General features: G+C 43.4%; 1 protein-coding gene across 2 annotated transcripts; it reads left to right on the forward strand.

The window, feature by feature from the left end:
- The first annotated feature begins 737 nt into the window (after positions 1 to 737).
- On the forward strand, positions 738 to 19776 carry Anp32e (acidic nuclear phosphoprotein 32 family member E). 2 transcript variants are annotated; one of them, XM_042681800.1, is made up of 7 exons: positions 746 to 1138; positions 5515 to 5664; positions 6384 to 6506; positions 8458 to 8623; positions 11873 to 12030; positions 16344 to 16398; positions 17575 to 19776. In XM_042681800.1, the coding sequence occupies exons 1-7, from the start codon at positions 1085 to 1087 to the stop codon at positions 17640 to 17642; spliced, it is 774 nt and encodes a 257-aa protein (XP_042537734.1). In that variant the 5' UTR covers positions 746 to 1084; the 3' UTR covers positions 17643 to 19776. The 2 variants fall into 2 exon arrangements, with proteins under 2 accessions (XP_042537735.1, XP_042537734.1); XM_042681801.1 differs by lacking the exons at positions 8458 to 8623; positions 16344 to 16398; positions 17575 to 19776 and having other exon boundaries at positions 738 to 1138; positions 11873 to 12013.
- Positions 19777 to 20095: the final 319 nt, after the last annotated feature.

Here is a 20095-nt window from a genome sequence, read left to right on the forward strand (position 1 = left end):
CTGAGAATTGCTTGAGTTTCATTAGGCATGAATTGTGTCCCATCTCCCCCCCCCCCCCCCCCCCCCCCCCGGTCTCAGCCATTTTCTTACCAGCAACAATTCTTCCCTATTAAGTCCACCAGGATGGTTTTGAAATCCTAACTTAAATGCTTCACTCAACTGCTTTCAAAAGTGCTTTCAGAGTGGAAGTTAAAATACCATCTTCATTCTGGCTGTGGTTCTGCACCGCGGAGGGGCAATCTGGGTGAAAAGCCGGTCACCAGCAAGGAAGAGCAACAAAGTCAGGCTTTAACGGGATGTGCACGCAGCTTACACCTTGACTGCAAGGCAGACACGGCTTTAAAACATCCAAGAGCTACTGGCTGCCCAGTGCTAAATTACCAGTCTTACAAGTTGGGCACACCAGGATGCCTGCTTTCTCTAAAACCAGAAGAGAAAACAAACCAAACCCAAAACAAATCCAACGGAGGCACCTAAGCCCCTCTAAGTACCTAGGGAAAGCGCGCCAACCACACAAAGAAAAGGAGGGGGGCTACAGGGATTCAAAATCATTTCCCTGGGACGTACATTGTCCCGAACCTATCCGAGTTAACTGCGCGCTTGATCGTGGCCAATAGATGCAAGGTTTCTGGCCCAGGTCTACCCTAAAGAGTGACAGGCATCCACCTAGCCCAATGGAATAGCGTGACACCGAAAAATCCACCAATACATTCGGGAGGTGGGTGGAGTATTGGCCAGGGGGTTGGCAGTGCCGTGTCATGGAGGCTCAGTCTCGGAGCAGCCATTGAAGGGGAAGGAACTGCGGGAGTGTGTGTGTGTGGTGTGTGTGTGTGCGTGCGTGCGTGTGTGCGCGCGCGCGGGTGTGTGGACAAGGAGGTGGGGGCAGCCGAGTTAAGAGTCCTAACTCCTTGGACTCCATTTGCTATTCTTTTCTTTCTCCTCTACACCTATTTGGTGGTTGTGGGCGTTTGTATTTTGCTTTTCTTTTCATTCATTTCCAGATCTTAAAAATAAATTTTTTTAGGGTTGGGGGTAGTGGAAAAGGGGGTGAAGGAGGAGAGTAGCAGCAGAAAAGCAGGAGGACATGGAGATGAAGAAGAGGATTAGTCTGGAGTTACGGAACAGAGCCCCGGAGGAGGTGAGATGACTCAGCCCCCACCCCTTCCCCACCAGCCCTATATTCTGGGGGTTGGGTTTTTTTTTGGGGGGTATCTTATCTGTAAGCGTTTGAGGGGAGGGTTAATAAATTAATCCTCACCTAGGGTGGAGGAGGTGGGAGGAAATGCTTAATTCTAAGTTTTAAATCATTAAGACCTCCTCTACTTAAAATGGCGAAGGGCTTAAGTTTCTAGGGGCGTTTTTGTGTGTGTGCCCGGGGGCTTAGCCTCTTGGGTTCTCGGGGAGCCGTGCGTCCCGGCCTGATGGGGGCGGGAAAAGGGTGGTGTGGGGGCGCCCGGCCGCTGCGCTGCGCTGCGCTCGCTCCGGCTCGGGGGCCGCCGGCGTGGGCGCGACCCCCAGCCCACCGGCCCCTGCTGCTGCGGCCATCGCCACCTGAGAAGTTACTCCAACTTTTCCGCGATGCTGCCAACTCGGGGCTCCCGGGGGGTGGGGGTGGGCGCCCCGATCCCGAGGCTCGGGGATGTCGGGCGTCGCCCCGGGCCCGGGCTGGGGTCGCCGGCCGAGTCCCCGCGCCGCGCGCTGCGGCGGCGCCCACTGTCCCGGGGAAGCGGCGCGCGCCGGCCGCCACCCGCGGAATCTGGGTCAGCGGCGCGTCCCCGCACGGCGGGGTGAGTTCTGGGACCGGTCGCGGTGACCGGAGAGGTGGGGAAGCGGACACGAGGCGTCATCCGCTCCCTCCCTCCCCCACTTCCCCCCGCCGCCGCCGCCGCCGCCGCCGGGAACGATGTTCGGTTTTCGGCGTGTGGCGTGGTGTGGCGGCCACAACTCGGGATTTGATCCGTGGAGTCGGGAGATGGGGGTCGTGGCGGGTCTGCGCTCCCCAGGTGGGCCCGGCGGAACTGCAGGACGGCGCTCTCGCGGCGGTCTCCCTAGTTAAAGAGTCGGGCTTGGGAGGGGCCGCGTGAGGCGGGGACGCAGTCAACTTTTCGGGGGTCCAGTGGGAGGCGTTTCCGTGTCAGCCTCGCGGGCTCTTCCTCGGCCTCACCCAGCCGGGGCGGAGGCCGCGGGAAACGCTGGCTCGGGCCGGGCCGGGGGCACCCTCTTTCCCATGGGGAGTCCCCGCCCGGTGTGGGATCGCGGTGGGTAGGGGCGGCAGGTCTGCAGACCGGGGCGCACGGCCGGCCCGGCCTCGCGCTCGTGGTCAGGAGGCTGGGAACTAGAGTCTGGCTAGTTGGCCACTCCGGAAACAAGCCTTAGGATTGCAAGAAGACGGATCTATCTATCTATCTATCTATCTATCTATCTATCTATCTATCTATCTATCTATCTATCTATCTATCTATCTATCTATCTATCTATCTATCTATCTATCTATCCAATCTACAAGTCTGGCTGCGAGCACCAACCTGCGGAAAGGATCAAAGGATCCGTAGGGTCTGCCAGGCTCTTGCGTCCAGTGTGCGGAATGGGAACTCCAGATCTTTTTGTACTTTTTGGGGGGTGGGGTGAGGGAAAGGGATCTTTCTCTGAAATTGGCGGGGAGCGGGAGGGAAGAAATAGCCTTTGACATCAAGGGTTATCCAAGAGAGAACTTGTTGGCTCCTGCTTATTTCTTGGGGCTTTGGGGGGTAGGGGGAGAGAGAGAGAGAGAGAAAACACCCTCAAACGCTTTAAAAGCTATTTCTTAGAATCATACATTTCAATTAAAAAAAAAAAAAGTCTTTGGGTGGAAAAATGGATTCCCCTCCCTCCCCGCCCCCTGACTCCTTTACGGTAGTCATTTCCTTGCCAGTTTTAGGGATTGCAGGACCTTGCCTGTTTCTCAGGCTCCCTCTGCCTCCGATGTGGTGTAATAACGGTCTCATATTTGTGTAGACAGTTTACAAAGCACTTGTCGAGTTTATTTACTTTTCTCTTTTGGACAAACTTGTAAGGTGGGTTGTATTGTTCTAGAATCCAAATTAGCAAACGGAGTTTCAGGGTAATGAAGTGATTTACTCAAGTGGAAGAACTGGTTTTCTGACAGCAGATCTAATAGCCTTGCCAATGAGCTCAAAATACTGGGAATAGAAAGACTTAAGAGTCAAGGCACAGCTTTGTCACACACTAATTATGTGACCTAAGGCAAGTCACTCTTGCTTTCTGGACCTTGGCTTCGGCATCTCTAAAAGGGAGATCATGATGCTATCTATCTCCGTTCACTGAAACAATTCTATCCAAGTCATACTCAAATAGAGAAGATGGCGGCCCTTGTTGCTACTTTTTAGCACCTAAGTAAACATTTTTGTATTGGGATAAAGAACCAGAGTCTCTTGCCTCCCTCTTAAGTCCATTCAAGCTCACACCAGTTAAATGTCTGCTGCCACTCTGGCCTTACAGGGAATTTAGTCTTTCTTTCTCCAAGAGTGGGGAAAAGCCCACAAAATTGCTACTAGAGTGGCAAGAAGAAATAACATTTTGTCAAGGATGTATTGTTCTAGGTGATATTGTTTGGCCTCAGATAACACTGAGAAGCTGGGCTGATTTGGGAGGGAGCTTGCTGACTTTTCTTCGGGATGGTAACAAAGTTTTCCTGAGTTGTGGCATTTATAACCAGAGATAAGGAGGTTTAAAGTTAAAATAATGATAAAAGTTCCTCCCTCCCTACACTTTAGGATTGCCCACAGAAATCTTTTCTCTGTAGCTTTGGTGTCCTCTACTTGCATAGATGTCTTCGTTACCGGTGCACAAACTTGATTCACGTGGGACTTTTTTCAAAGTCTCGCTTATTTATTTAGCCCATCCTGGGGCTGGAATTCTATGCCTGGGCACTGTCCTTGTGGCCTTTTTGCTCAAGGCTAGTGCTCTATCCTTGGAGCCACAGAGCCACTTCTGGCTTTTTCTGAGATTAATTGGAGATAAGAGTCTCTGGACTTCCCTGCCTGGCTGGCTAAGAAACTTGATCCTCAGATCTCAGCCTCCTGTGTAGCTTAAGATTACAGGCTTGAGTCACCAGATTCCTCCCTGTTTATTTTTGTGCTATCCCTGTTTTTTTGCTCAAGACTAGCCCAGCTCTACTTTCCTTCCTTCCTTCCTTCCTTCCTTCCTTCCTTCCTTCCTTCCTTCCTTCCTTCCTTCCTTCCTTCCTTCCTTCCTCCTTTCTTCCTTCCTTCCTTCCTCCCTCCCTTCTTGCTTGCTTGCTGTTTATTGGAAGTTAGAGTCTCATGAACTTTCTTACCCAGGGTTATTATTATTATTATTATTATTATTTTATTTTTTGGTCAGTTGTGGGGCCTGACCTCTGGGCCTGGGCACTGTCCTTCAGCTCTTCAGCTCAAGGCTAGTGCTCTACCACTTGAGCCACAGCACCACTTCCAGCTTTTTCTGCTTATGTGGTGCTGAGGAATTAAACCCAGGGCCTCATGCAAGCACTCTACCACTCAGCCACCTTCCCAGCCCCACCCAGAGTTATTTTTTAACTGTGATCCTCAGATCTCTGCCTTCAGAGTTGCCCAGGTTACAGGTATGAGACACTAGTGCCCCCCCTTTCCCCTAAGGAAATTAACTGGAGATGAGTCTCATAGACTTTCTTATCCAGGCTGACTTCAAACTGAGATCTGAGGATCTCAGCTTCCTGAGTAGCTAGGATTACAGGTGGCGTGAACCACCAATACCCAGCCAGTTTTATTTTTCATGTCTCAGCGATTTAAAGCATATTAGGTTGAACATGTGAGGCAGTTTGCTTATAGTGAGGACTAGATTATGTTTCAATTTTGAAGGGGGATGAATATATAAGTAGATTTTGTTCAGTTTTTTGAGATGTGGTCTTGCTGTGTTGCTCAGGCTGGCCTCAAACTTGAGGTCTCAAGTGATCCTTCTCTTTCCATTCCTTGAATAGTTAAAACTACAAATGTGTAATACTGTACTGAACCTGGCTTAGGGGTCTTGTTTCTTTGAGACAGGCTTTAATCCTATAGCCTAGACTGGTCTAGAACTTATTTTGTAGTTCAGTCTGGCCTAAAACTTGTAATGTATCTTCAGGGTGCTGGAATTGTAGGTGTGAGCCACCACACTAACTTTGGGTTTGTTATTGTTGGTCTTGCGGCTTGAACTCAGGGTCTATGCACTGTCCTTGAGCTCTTTTGCTCAAAGCTAGTGTTCTACAACTTTGAGCCACAGCGTCACTTCCATTTTTCTGCTGATTAATTTGGAAATTAGAGTCTCATGGACTTTGAACTGGTTTTGAACTTCAATCATTAGATCTCAGCCTCCTGAATAGCTAGGATTACCAGTGCAAGTCACTAGTGCCCAGATGAGTTTGGTATTTTAATATTCACAGTTTCAGAGTGTCAAAGCCCAGTTCTATTACTAAACAGATTGCAAATTAATCATTAAAGTGTTTCTTTCCTTTTACAGGTAACAGAGTTAGTCCTTGATAATTGCCTGTGTGTCAATGGGGAAATTGAAGGCCTGAATGACACTTTTAAAGAACTAGAGTTTCTGAGTATGGCTAATGTGAAATTAAGTTCACTGGCCCGGCTCCCTAGCTTGAATAAACTTCGAAAGGTAAGTTGAAATGAATCGGAAAGTATCAAGATTTCAATGTGAAGGCTCTTATATTTACTTCTTAGCCACTGAAACAACCATTTTGCCTGTTTGAAATAGGAGTTTTCGTCTAATACTGAATCTGTTTATCTGTATTGGTTCTGAGGCTTGAGTTCAGGGACTGGGTGCTGTTCCTGAGCTTTTTGTTTAAGGCCCATGCTCTATCACTTGAGCCACAGCACCACCTCCAGCTTTTTGGTAGTTTATTGAAGATAAGAGTCTCACTGATTTTCTTCAGTTTTCTTTGAACAGCAACAATCCTTAGCTCTCAGCTTCCTGAGTAGCTAGAATTACAGTGGTGTGCAGCTGGCTCTAATGCTGCTTTTATTTATTTTGCTTTTGTTGGTTCTGGGATATGATACTTTTAGGAATTTAAATTTATTAATGCATTTGTTATATGGCAAAAATTTGGATTTGACATCTACCAAATATTTTTCTCTGTATCATGCAATCTAAATGTAACGTAGAAGTCCATCAGTATAGGGGTTCTAATGTGTTGCATGCCATATGTAGATGGGAATTTGGAAATTGATGATTTACAGTGGCAGTCTTTTGAAACAGAGAGAATACACATGTTTTTCTTCAAATTTGTGTCTTTGTAAAATGTTGGAGCCATCTTAAGCCTTCATTATTTTTCTTTATTCTTCTTTTTTTTTCCTCCCTCCATGTTGAATACATAGTTGGAACTTGGTGACAATATAATTTCTGGAGGTTTGGAAGTCCTGGCAGAGAAATGTCCAAATCTTACCTACCTCAATCTGAGCGGAAACAAAATCAAAGACCTCAGTACTGTGGAAGCTCTGGTAAGTTTTTCAGAGATTTGTTTTCTGTTTTTCTAATTTCTATTCAGTTCTTGAAAAAAATGTTTTTTTTGGTCGGTTGTGGGAGTGAACTCTGGGCTTGGGCACAGTCCCTGCGCTCTTCAGCTCAAGACAAGTGCTCTACCTCATGAGCCACAGTGCCACTTCCAGTTTTCTAGTGGTTTATTGGAGATAAGAGTCTCACAGACTTTCTTGCCTGGGCTGGCTTTGAACCTCAATCCTCAGATCTCAGCCTCCTGAATAGCTAGAGTTACAGGCGTGAGCCACTGGTGCTAGTTCTTGAAATTTCTGAATCTCTTATTTTCTAATCTAGATGGTTACTGCTTTTCTTTTCCCTTAGAATACAATATCAAGCCAGTGTTGGAATCCCAGCATTTGTAAGGTTCAATTGGAGGATCATGAATTTGAGCCATCCTGTACTTGCATAGTGAGAATCTGTCTTAAAAAAAAAAGCACCTAGTAGGTCCTGAGTTCAAGCTGTACTGGTATCAAAAAACAAAAAGAGGGCTGGGAAGGTGGCTTAGTGGTAGAGTGCTTGCCTCACATGCATTGAAGCCCTGGGTTTGATTCCTCAGCACCACATAAACAGAAACGGCCAGAAGTGGTGCTGTAGCTCAAGTGGTAGAGTGCTAGCTTTGAGCTGAAGAGCTGAGGGACAGCGCCCAGGCCCAGAGTTCAGACCTCATGACCAACAAAAAAAAAGAAAAGAAAAGAAAAGAAAAAGATATTTTAACAAAGATAAAATAATTTTATCAGTTTCAAGAGTTTGCTCTTTGATTTTTTTTTTTTGTGTGTGTGTGGGGGGGGGGGGCGGGGCAGCGGGTCATGGACTTAACCTCAGGCCCTGGATGCTATTTCTTTTCTTTCTTTCTTTTTTTTTTTTGGGGGGTCCGGTCGTGGGGCCTGAACTCTGGGCCTGGGCGCTGTCCCTCAGCTCTTCAGCTCAAGGCTAGTGCTCTACTACTTGAGCCACAGTGCCACTTCCGGCTTTTTCTTTTTGCTTATGTGGTGCTGAGGAATCAAACCCCGGGCCTCATGCATGCAAGGCAAGCGCTCTACCACTGAGCCACCTTCCCAGCCCCTTGGGTGCTGTTTCTGACCTTTTGTGCTCGAGATTAGTGTTCTACCACTTGAGTCACAGCTCCACTTCTGACCTTTTTAGTGGTTAACTGGAGATGAGAGTATTGCAGACTTTCCTCTGGGCTGGCTTTGAACCTTGCTCCTCAGATCTCAGCCTCCTGAGTAGTTAGGATTATAGGCTTAAGTCACAGGTGCTCAGCTAAGGCATTCTTTGATTGTCCTGCCTCACCCTGTCTCCAGGGTGCTGGGATTATAGGTATGTGATTTCATTCCAGCCTTCTCACCCCCTCCTCCCTCCAGTCTTTGGGGCTTGAACTCAGGGCCTGGGCTCTGTTCCTGAGCCTCTTTGTGCTCTGTCACTTGAGCCACAGTGCTACTTCCTGTTTTTTTCTAAGTAGTTTACTAGAGGTAAGAGTCTGAAAGCCTTCCCTGCCTAGGCTGGCTTTGAAATCCTCAAATCTCAGCCTCCTGAGTAGTTAGGATTACAGTCTTAAGTCCCAGGTACCCAGCTCATTCCAGTCTCTCCCCCCCCCCCCCATCTAAAAGAAAACCTTTATTTCAAAAAATAAGAACTGTCACCTCCAAATATTTATATACAGGGTCAGTCAATGAAATTAGACACTAAGACAGGTAGATGATAGAGGTAAGACTGAACAAAACAAATTTGGAATTTATATGCCAAAGAGGTCTAACTAAGAGAATTGGTTGTGTTTGATAAATTTACCTTATAAAATTCTAAAAATACAGGACTGTCTTTCAGTTTTAAATATATGTCCTCTAGACCACAAATTAAAAAAAAAAAAGAACGTGCTATTTAAAGTATTGACTGTAAATTTTAACTTTACTTTTCCAGCAAAATCTTAAAAATTTGAAAAGTCTTGACTTGTTCAACTGTGAGATCACAAACCTGGAAGATTACAGAGAAAGTATTTTTGAGCTGTTGCAGCAAATCACATACTTAGATGGATTTGATCAGGAGGATAACGAAGCACCAGACTCGGAAGAGGAAGATGATGAGGGTAATCATTCTTAGTACTCTTAAGTGTGTCAGAATCATAGACTCTAAGCTAGTCATGAAAATTAGATTGGGCTTAGAGATTTCAGTAAGAAAAAGCCCATGTAAGATATTACTAAGACAAGAAAAATTAAAAATCCATGGCTACAGCCTTTTTTTTCAGTATCAATCCTGAAACTTAGGGCTTTGTGCTCTTGCTCAGCTTTGTTCACTCTGTTGGTGCTCTATTACTTGAGCTACACCTCCAGTCCTGTGTTTGGTGGTTAGTTGGAGATAAGAGGGTCTTAGAATTGTGTGCCCTGGATGGCTTTGAACCTTGATCCTCAGATCTAAACTTTTCTGAGTAGCTAGGATTATAGAACTGTGCTACTGTAACCTGGATAGTCTGGAGGGTTTTTTTTTTTTTGTTGTTGTTGTTGTCCTTGTGGGATTTGAGTTCTGGGCCTGGGCACTGTGTCTCAGCATTTCAGCTCAAGGCTACCTTTCTACCTCTTGAGTCACAGCGCCACTTCCAGCTTTTTCTGCTTATGTGGTGCTGAAGAATCGAACCCAGGGCCTCATGCATGCAAGGCAAGCATTCTACCACTGAGCCCCTTCCCAGCCTGCTTTTTGTTTTTTTGATGCCAGTACAGCTTAAACTCAAGGTGCTGATCCTGTGCTCTACCACGTGAGCCAAAACTTCACTTCTAGCTTTTTGCTAGTTAATTGGAAATAAGACTTCATAGATGCTAGGTACTGGTAGCTCATGCCTGTAATTCCTAGCTACTCAGGAGGCTGAGCTCTGAGGATCACAGTTCAAAGCCAGCTGGGGCAGGAAAGTCCATGAGACTCTTTTTTTTTTTTTTTTTGTCGGTTGTGGGGCTTGAACTCTGGGCCTGGGCGCTGTCCCTCAGCTGTTCAGCTCAAGGCGAGCGCTCTACCACTTGAGCTACAGCGCCACTTCCGGTTTTCTGGTGGTTTTATTGGAGATAGGAGTCTCATGGTCTCTCTTGCCCGGGCTGGCTTTGAACCTCGATCCTCAGATCTCAGCCTCCTGAGTAGCTAGGATTACAGGCGTGAGCCACCAGCGCCTGGCGTCCATGAGACTCTTATCCCCAATTAACCACCAGAAAACTGGAGGTGGCACTGTAGCTCAAAAATGGTAGAGCAGTAGCTGGGATTACAAGTATGAGCCACTGGGTGCCTGGCTGGGGCTTCTTTTTGAAGTGATGAAAATATCCTTGAATTAGGTAGGGAATACAGATATTTTCTTCAGATAAAAGGAGACTCACATCAGATGGCAGAGTAGATGTTAAAAGTAATGGGAGAGCCGGGCGCTGGTGGCTCACGCCTGTAATCCTAGCTACTCAGGAGGCTGAGATCTGAGGATCGCGGTTCAAAGCCAGCCCGGGCAGGAGAGACCGTGAGACTCCTATCTCCAATAAACCACCAGAAAACCGGAAGTGGCGCTGTAGCTCAAGTGGTAGCATGCTCGCCTTGAGCTGAAGAGCTGAGGGACAGCGCCCAGGCCCAGAGTTCAAGCCCCACGACCAACAAAAAAAAAAAAAAAAAAAGTAATGGGAGAGTGCTTTCTATTATTGGTTTAAAAAAGTTTTTCACTGTTAAAGGAAACAGGCTGGGCTCAGTGACACATAGCTGTCATCCCAATGGCTCAGGGAAGCATAAATAGTATTGTAGTCCAGGCATAAAGTGAGATCCTATCTCAAAAATAACCAAAGCAAAAGGGCTGGCACCGTGACTTAACCAATAGAGTACCATCTTAGTAAGTGTAAAGCAGGGTATAGTGGCTCATATCTGTAATCCTTAGGAGCCTAGGATCTGAGGATTGCAATTTGAAGCTAGTCAGGGCAGAAAAGTCTATGAGACTCTTGTTTTCAATTAGCCACCAAAAAGCCAGGAAGTGGAATTGTGCTCAAGTCTTTTGAGTGCCAGCCTTGAGTGAAAAAGCTAAGGGACAGTTCCCAGACCCTGAATTCCAGCCCCAGTACTAGCACCAAAAAGTAAAACAAAACAAAAACAAAAGCCATCAACAACCAACTTTTGACACAATGATGGTCAAAAGTTACTGACAATACTTTCCATCCATTGGCATGACTTTAAAGTGATTGGGAGGGGCTGGGAAGGTGGCTCAGTGGTAGAGTGCTTGCCTTGCATGCATGAGGCCCTGGGTTCGATTCCTCAGCATCACATAAGCAAAAAGCTGGAAGTGGCGCTGTGGCTCAAGTGGTAGAGCGCTAGCCTTGAGCTGAAGAGCTGAGGGACAGCGCCCAGGCCCAGAGTTCAGGCCCCGCGACCGGACCCAAAAAAAACAAATAAATAAAAAAAAATAAAGTGATTGGGAAAGGGTTAAAAGGCCAATATGCTATCTAGAAACATTTGCCTAGAGATTTGCTCATCTTTCAAAACTATTTTTGCTGGGCACCAGTAACTCATGCTATCTACTACTCAGGAGGCTGAGATCTGAGGATCATTTTTTGTTTTTTGCTAGTCCTGGGACTGGAACTCAGGGCCTGGGCACTACCTCTGAGCTTCTTCTTCTTTTGATCGGTCGTGGGGCTTGAACCCTGGGCCTGGGTGCTTCCCTCAGCTCTTCAACTCAAGGCTAGCCTTCTACCACTTGAGCCACAGCACCACTTCTGGTTTTCTGGTGGTTAATTGGAGTTGAGTTTCACAGACTTTCCTGCCCGGGCTGGCTTTGAACCTTGAGCCTCAGATCTCAGCCTCCTGAGTAGCTAGGATTACAGGCGTGAGCCACTAGCACCTGGCTTACCCCTGAACTTCTTTGCTCAAGGCTATCACTCTGCCACTTGAGCCACAGCACCACTTTCTAATTAACTACCACAAAGGGAAGAGGAGCTGTTGCTCTAGTGATAGAGTGCTATTAATGAGCAAAAAAGCTCAAGGAGCCGGGCGCTGGTGGCTCACGCCTGTAATCCTAGCTACTCAGGAGGCTGAGATCTGAGGATCGCGGTTCAAAGCCAGCCCGGGCAGGAGAGACCGTGAGACTCCTATCTCCAATAAACCACCAGAAAAAAACCGGAAGTGGCGCTGTAGCTCAAGTGGTAGAGCGCTGGCCTTGAGCTGAAGAGCTGAGGGACAGCGCCCAGGGCCAGAGTTCAAGCCCCACGGCCGACCAAAAAAAAAAAAAAAAAAAAAAAAAAAAAAAGCTCAAGGATAGTCCCTAGGCTCTGAGTTCAAGCCCTACTATAAGCACAAAAAAAATAATAAAAAATAATTTAAAATATTTTAAAAGATGAAGATGAAGATGAAGATGAAACTGGTCTACTTGAAGGATATGAGGAGGAGGAGGAGGAAGAAGAAGAAGAGGAAGATGAAGATGAAGCAGATTCAGAATTGGGAGAAGGAGAAGAGGAAGTGGGTCTTTCATACTTAATGAAAGAAGAAATTCAGGTGAACATACTTCCACTGAAAATTAATTGCCTAGGTGAAGGGCTACTATGTCCTAAAAAAGTGATTGTGTAGAAATCTGAGTTGTTTGTTAACTTGTGGAAATGCATGGGTTTTTTGGTTTTTTTTTTTGCCTATCTTTTTTCCTACCATACTGTATCCAGTTAATCATATATACCTATTGATTTTTTTTCCAGGTATATTGCTTTCAAATCTATCCTGCCTTCAATGGCATGGTATGATGAAAACAGATTACAAATACTTTTGCATTTATAGAAGTGAGATTATGCCAACCTTAAAGGATTGTTATTAAGGACTTAATAAGATAATGTTTGTGAGGTATTTAGCCCTTGGCACATTGTAGATACTTAAGAAAACTTAATTTCTTCTCTCTAATTATCTCTTGCTTTATACTCTTACAATAGCTCTCTAAATGGTCTCTTGATACAGCGTCTTCACTTAGGAATCCCCTCCACTGTGCTTCAGGTGTAGTCAGATGCAAATGTGATCATATCACTAGCTTTCTTGAGGTCTTCAGCATTTCTCTGTTGTCACTAAAACATACAACATTCTTCCTTAAATATGGCCTTTGATTCCTTCCCTAGCCTCATTTCTTTCTTTTTTTTTTTTTTGTTGTTGTTGGTCGTGGGGCCTGAACTCTGGGCCTGGGCACTGTCCAGTTCAAGGCTAGTGCTCTACCACTTGAGCCACAGTGCCATTTCCAGCTTTTTCTGCTTATGTGGTGCTGAGGAATTGAACCCAGGGCCTCATGCATGTGAGGCAAGCGCTCTACCACTGAGCCACCTTCCCAGTCCCCCTAGCCTCATTTCTTTCAATATCAAATTACTTGCCTTATGTTGTATATACATTGTTCACTGTGTCTGAAATGATTTTTTCCCATGCTCCCTGATGAACTTAATTTTGACTTGTGTTGAAGTAAACATAAACATTACACAGCAAGCAAAGCATACTAGTTTTATGTTCACTTCCGTGAAACTTTATGTGTGGAGTTTTGTATATTTTTTCTTAGCAATCACCCTTCCTCTTAGCCTTTATACCTGATTAGGCCAGGCACTAGTGGCTCATGACTGTGATACTAGCTACTTAGAAGGACGAGATTACTAGCTACTTAGTAGGAGGACAGAGGATCCAGGCCAGCCTGGACAAAACATTTATATGACCCTCATCTCAACAGAAAAAACTGAGTGTGGTAGTAGTGCATTCCTATTATCCCAACTATGCAGGGAAGAGTAAATAGGACTGGCCTAGATGAAAAAACAAAAAGCAAGACCCTATTAAAAAAAAACAACCAGAGTAGTGAGATGCATTGAAATTAGTGTGAACATGTGTGGAGGTGTAACAATGAACTTCCTGCTCCCTGTATAACTAATAAAAGTGAATTTTAAAAAAATTTAAAAAATAATCAGGGCAAAAGAAGTGGAGACTCTGGTTTCATAGCAAAATAAAATTGAAATAGTAACTGCCTGCAAAGGAGAGGGTATAAAAACTAGAAAAAGAAAAACTTGAAAGTGGGCCAGGGCCATTTTGAAAAGAAGAAAACCATCCTACATATATAGCTTCTGAGGCAATCAGTGTATTATATGCTTATCTGTACAGTTTCCATGATCAAAATAGTAACCATAAAAGAAGCGATCATGCTGGGCACTGGCAGCTCATGTCTGTAATCCCAGAACCTAGGAGGCAAAGGCAGAAGGATCTCAAGTTCATTTTGCTATGATTTTTCAATGCAGCACAATATTCTATTGTGTAAATATTTAGATGTGGAAGGAACTTGCAGGTCTTTCTGTGTGGACTGAGGGCCAGAGCAGGGAGTATGGGCTGGGTATACTTTATCTGAAGTGCATGAGCCCTTCATTGTTTCAGATTTCTTTTTTTGCTGGGGGGGGGGGGTGGGTACTGGCGTGGGGCTTGAACTCTGGGCCTGGGTGCTGTCCCTGAGCTTTGTGACTAGTGTTCTGCCACTTGAGCCACAGCGCCACTTTGGTTTTCTGGTGGTTAATTGGAGCTAAGAATCTCATGGACTTTTTCTCCCCAGGCTGACTTTGAATTGTGAGCTTCAGATCTCAGCCTCCTGAGTAGCTAGGCTTACAGGCGTGAGCCACCGGTGTCCAGCTTAAATTTCTTATTTTTGTTTTTAAGTTTTTTATTATTATACATTAACTATACAGGGGGAAATCTCATTGTGACATTTGTTTATAGTATATTCCAATCAATGTAATGGCTTCTGTCACTTTCCCTTTTCCTAAAATTCTGCAGGTTTCATTGTTCTATTTTCATTATATGCAAACAATCTACTTTGACCATATTCATCCCCCTCTAGCCTCCTTCCTGCACATACTCATGTTTTCCCTGCTTCCTTCCTCATCTGATTTGCTTCTTTTGTGTGTGTGTGGGGGGGGGGGGGAATATTTATAACTACATAATGAGATGGGGAAGATGAGACCCAAGTCTCATCTTTTTGTTGTTGTTTTGGTCATGGGGCTTGAACTCTCTGGGCCTGGTGCTGTCCCTCAGCTCTTCAGCTCAAGGCTAGTGCTCTACCACTTGAGCCACAGCACCACTTCCAGTTTTCTGGTGGTTTATTGGAGATAAGAATCTCATGGACTTTCCTGCCCTTGCTGGCTTTGAACTGTGATCCTCAGATCTCAGCCTCCTGAGGAGCTAGGATTACAGGTGTGAGCCACTGGTGCCTGATGTGTGTGTGTTTTAATATAATTTCATTGTTACTATTGAAGTATTATGTGGAGGGATTACCATTTTATGGATCAGGTAATTAGTCTATTCCTTTTTTCCCCCAATTTTTTATTGTGATTAAATGATTACTTAATTTCCCAAATTTCATAGTATTGTGGGATAGTGATGCTTAGTTAAAGTCACAAACACATTCTAACTTTCATGGAGTAAATTGCCTATCATGATCTATAACATTATGAGTTCTATGAGCTTTGCGATGCAGTTATTTCTTCCACATTGGGTGATATGTACATTTCTTTTGTTTTGCATAGCATCAGCTGCTCCCTCTTTCCCACTTGTTCCCTCCCTCCCATCGCTGCCATTGAGTTGCTTAGTTCATTTTGATCAATGTCCAGTGCAGCTGATGGGTCCTGCTGTTGTATGTTTTTCCCTGATTCCCTCTAGTTCTGTGTCATCCTCCTGGTTTCCCTCTGGTGTGCACATATATACCATATATGTGATCAGCAGCATGGGTTATTTAGTATTGATTGGACCAGATAGGTGGAAGTCCTTTGTTTCTTAAGTCTTGTTAATTTTGTCATATCACCTTACATGTTGGATTTAACATCCACTTATCAGGGACACCATGTGCTGTTTGTCTCTTTGCTCTTGGCTTACCTCGCTCAGCACAGTATATTTCTTTTTTAAAACAATGTCACCCCTTCCTTCACTTTCCTCCAGTTTCCCCCTCCCATCCCTGTCCACAAGTTACATAGGTCATTTTCCAGGTAGTGAGAAAGTCTCTCTTTTTTGTTGCTATTTAATTAAATAAAAATCCCTAAAAAACTCAATTCCTGATATTTCTCTGGTTACTTGTGAGTAAGTAACCATGTATGGCCTGCAGTCGCTCTGTTACATAAAACATAGAGAACATTGTTGCAGAAGGTTGATTTGAACAGTGGAGGTCTAAAGCATTACTTCGTTTCTTTTTTCTTTTCTTTTTGTTGTTGTGTTGTGAGGCTTAAACTCTGGGCCTGAGCTGTCCCTGAGCTTTTCAGCTCAAGGTGAGCACTCCACTACTTGAGCCAGAGTGCCACTTCCAGTTTTCTGGTGGTTACTTGGAGATAAGAATCTCAGAGACAGCCAGGCTTCGGTGGCTCACACCTGTAATCCTAGCTACTCAGGAGGCTGAGATTGCGGTTCAAAGCCAGCCCGGGCAGGAAAGTCCATGAGACTCATCTTTAATAAACCACTCAGAAAACTGCAAGTGGCACTATGGCTCAAGTTATAGAGTGCTTACCTTAAGCTGTAGAGCTGAGGGATAGTGCCCAGGCCCAGAGTTCAAGCCCCACCACCACCACCACCAACAACAAAAGAATCTCAGGGACTTTCCTTTCTGTACTGCAACCCTCATATCTCAGCCTCCTGAATAACTAGGATTACAGGTATGAGCCACTGCACCTGGCTTAGTCTTTTTCTTGTAAAAGACACCTTAGATAGGCACAGGTTGTGGTTATCAGGACACAGAGTATGTATGGTCTCTTTGCTCTTTGAGATGTGTTAAATGGAAAAGTCAGTGTCGTGGTTTATTTATTCTTTAAACTGAATGTTTGAATTTCAAGGATGAAGAAGATGATGATGACTATGTTGAAGAAGGGGAAGAAGAGGAGGAAGAAGGTGAGCTACAATAGCCACAAATTTTGAAATTAAAATGCAAATATGTTTAATGGTTTTCAAGGAATAGTCTATAATGCAAACTATTACTTCTCTTTGAGTAATTTCTCAGGGCATTAAGTTAATTCCACTAAAAAAAAAAATTGAACATCTGATACCATATATCTTAAGAACAGCACCGACCTGGGCACTGGTGGCTCATGCCTGTAATCCTAGGAGGTTGAGATCTGAGGATCAAGGTTCAAAATGAGCCAGGGCAAAAAAGTCCATGAGACTTATATCTCCAATTAACCAGCAAAAAGCTGAAAGTAGAGCTTTGACTCATGTGATAAAGCACCAGCCTTGAGTTAAAGTAGGGATGGTGCCCAAACCCTGAGTTCAAGCTCAGGACAAGCACTGAAAAAAAAAAAAAGGAATGAAGTCTGTGTGTAGAGGTTGATGCCTATAATCTCAGCCCTTGGGAAGCTGAGGCAGGGTGGTTATGAGCTGGAGGCCAGTCTGGGTTAGGTGCAGGCACAAACAACCCCAGAGAAAGAAAGAAACAAAATAGGAGTGAAGAGATAGCTCAGTAAGCTATGTTCAATTCATTATTTTTTAATGATCTTTTATTTTGAAGGAATGAAACCTTATCTACAAGAGTATTTAACACCCTTTAGATTTGCTCTTTGGAGCTCTTTTCCTAGCCCTTTCAGAAATCTAGCTCTGGCAAGCTGTTTCTTGACCTGTACTTCATGATTTGGCCACAAGAGTGCATAGCAAATTCATTATTTATGGATTCCTGTGCGCTTGTATATGTTCATTTAAACATTGTTTACATTGAAACTGAAGATCTCAGATGCAAACTTAATCTATTTTTTTGTTTCTGCTATTAACTTTCCACTAAGACTTTGTAACTTAATAAGCTTTTTTTATTCCTGGGGCTTGAACTCTGGGCCTGGGCGCTGTCCCTCAGCTCTTCAGCTCCAGGCTTAGAGCTCTACCTCTTGTGCCATAGGGCCACTTCTGGTTTTCTGGTGGTTTATTGGAGATAAGAGTCTCATGGACTTTCCTGCCTGGGCTGGCTTTGAACTGTAATTCTCAGATCTCAGCCTCCTGAGTAGCTATGATTACACGCGTGAGCCACCAGTGCCCAGCAGCATTCATTTGTTTTAAATATTTGCATTTCTTCCATTCTTTCAGAAGAAGGCCTTCGTGGAGAGAAGAGAAAACGAGATGCTGAGGATGATGGAGAAGAAGAAGATGACTAGATCATTCTCAGATTCAATTTCCTAGATCTCCTGGGTGTGCAACAGAGTGATCACATCTTCTTTCTTTTTCATGTATGATAGCTCTCCCTACCAGAAGATAATCTGTAACTTTTTTATAGGAGAAGTGTGGTTTTACTATTTTTGCCTTATCATTCCAATTAAGATTTACTAGTTTGCTAATGATCATGTTGTATGTAGAGAAAAATTTTCATTAACTCCCTCATCCCTCCATTGTGCAATTCTCTAGCAATGTATTTGGAATCTTAATTTTTCTAATTCAGGCTTACTGTCTTAGACATTTTTAGCCCATAATTAAAACATGATCAATTTTACACAGGTATAGTTTGGTGCATTTCATTTATAAGGTTTTAAAGTTATTTATAAATTAACTGAAATTATGGTCAGCTCTCATATGAAAGGAAAATAGCCTCTTGATTGATAAGTTGACTTTTTTTTAAGCAGTGATTCAGATTTTTAGTTTGAAGGCAGTGATTTTTATTTTATTCTGGATATAAGCATTTGGGGGCCATCTTGTCTCTTGAATAAATTGGAAAGTAGAATCAGAATAATAAAGGTCCATGTAGCAGTTAGTGTAGTTCATGGATTTGGGTAATTAGTCCATGAGTTTTTATGGCGACTGAGAAGATTTTGTTTTGGAAGGACAAATTGCTTATGCTAAGTCCAGAGACTTGCAGGTGAGTCCTTTCTTCAGGCTGTAGATCATGACATGCTAGTGGTTTTATTATGTTTTAGAAACACCTGTCTTTTTTTATGATTAGCTTCCCTTCTAGCTTCATTCCCTCTCTTATCCCAAAAGAAAGATGGGAAACTTGCAGCTGTCCAGAAAACCTTTAGTCTAATACCTCAAGTACCTTTTCAGGCTTGTCTGGGTTTTAAAAAAAAGTGGGAGAATTAGAGAATTTTCTTAGATAAAATACAGTTTTATGCAACAAGCTCAGCTTACTGTTAAATCTTTGTTGGTTGATAACATGTAATACTGTATCAAAATAAAGAGAGAAAAGTAGAGGAGGCTTTAGAAAGTAGCATCAGCATTTCTCAAAAGTCAGAGTGATTGCCTGTTGATGAGACTGGATTTTTTAAACTGGTTTTCCAAAATGAGTTGGAAACTGACCTTGTAAAGTATTTACAGCTTTTTTGAGTAGAACCTTTAATTTCCTATCTATAGTTTTAAAGCATAAGCAAGTATCCCATTGGAGTGTAGTAGGCAGTTGGAAGAATATTTGAAACTGAATTGGTAGGAAAATTGAGATTTATTTTCAAATTGTTTGTCCATTAAAGATAGAAAAAATATTTGTGATTGTTTCTTCCTCATATGGCTACTAACTAAAACAGTAGACAAGTCTATCTCCCTTTGGTCATGGAGGCTCCATGTTCAAGACAGCTTTGACAAATTTGATGTTCTCTCTGAGGTACAAATCACTGAGTATAGTATTGCTGTCACTCCCTTTTTGTTTTAAGACATATAATTTAGTGTTTTAAAATACTTATGAAGTTTGTGACAAACTAAAAAGGCTGCACAACTGACTGAAATAAAACACTTGAGATAAATTTGGCGGTAGAGATTGAAATCTCCAAAAGATGAACATTTTTTTCCTCTCCTAATTTTATCAATTGAAATGCCTGTGTTCATTCCTAAAACATTCTCACTCTGCCAATTATAAAATGCTTATTTTAAAATGAAATCTATATATTGACTTATCAATCATCTATTGTGCAATCAAAATTAGAGTTCTTTGGTTTGAAGACTACATTTAGAGCCTCCAGATAACTTTTAAGACTTCCTTAGCTCTGTGGGTGGTATTTTCATGCAAATAAGTAAGGGTGGGTTTATATTTTGTAGAAGTTTTGGGTCCTGTTTTAATGCTCTTTGTATGGCAGTATGTATATAATGTGTTAAGTTCTTCAAGAATCTCTCCTTAAAATTTTGAATACTTTTGTGCAACTGTGTTTTGAATAAAGCCATGACAGTGTTAAAAAAAATTCAAAAAAATGCAGTACTCCTGATCATTCTTTCATTGTTTCTGACTATTCCCTGGTTTTTGTGACTGCTGTAACTTAAAAGTTTTTGAAACTGAATTGCTTCAAATAAATTGAAGATTTGTTATAATGATTAGTTTCAGTGTATGACATTTGCTTTTTCTGCAATACCATTGGTAGCTCTGAAGGTCTTTTAAAAATAAAAACATTAAAAAGTTATTCAAATTTATTAGTTTTACTCTTAAAACTTTTTTGTGTGTGTATATCTGCCCTGGTCTTGAACTCAGGCCTGAGTGCTGTTCTTGAGCTCTTTTGCTCAAGGCCAGCAGTCTACCACTTCTAGCCACAGTGCTACTTCTGGTTTTTTGGTGGTTAATTGGCGATGAATGTCACTTTGCTGCCCTAGCTGGTTGTGAAATGCAATTCTCAGATCTCAACTTCCTGATTCCAGTCAT

Source organism: Dipodomys spectabilis, unplaced genomic scaffold (genome assembly GCF_019054845.1).
Source record: "Dipodomys spectabilis isolate Male_0828 unplaced genomic scaffold, ASM1905484v1 ptg000069l, whole genome shotgun sequence".
In the NCBI taxonomy this organism is placed as follows: Eukaryota; Metazoa; Chordata; class Mammalia; order Rodentia; family Heteromyidae; genus Dipodomys; species Dipodomys spectabilis.

Bases quoted from the DNA above. Each gene is read 5' to 3' on its own strand.
- Anp32e (XM_042681800.1), top strand. From the start codon at position 1,085: ATGGAGATGAAGAAGAGGATTAGTCTGGAGTTACGGAACAGAGCCCCG. The intron at 8,624-11,872 runs GTAATCATTCTT...ATATTTTAAAAG, and splicing joins GGAAGAGGAAGATGATGAGG to ATGAAGATGAAGATGAAGAT. The intron at 12,031-16,343 runs GTGAACATACTT...TTGAATTTCAAG, and splicing joins TAATGAAAGAAGAAATTCAG to GATGAAGAAGATGATGATGA.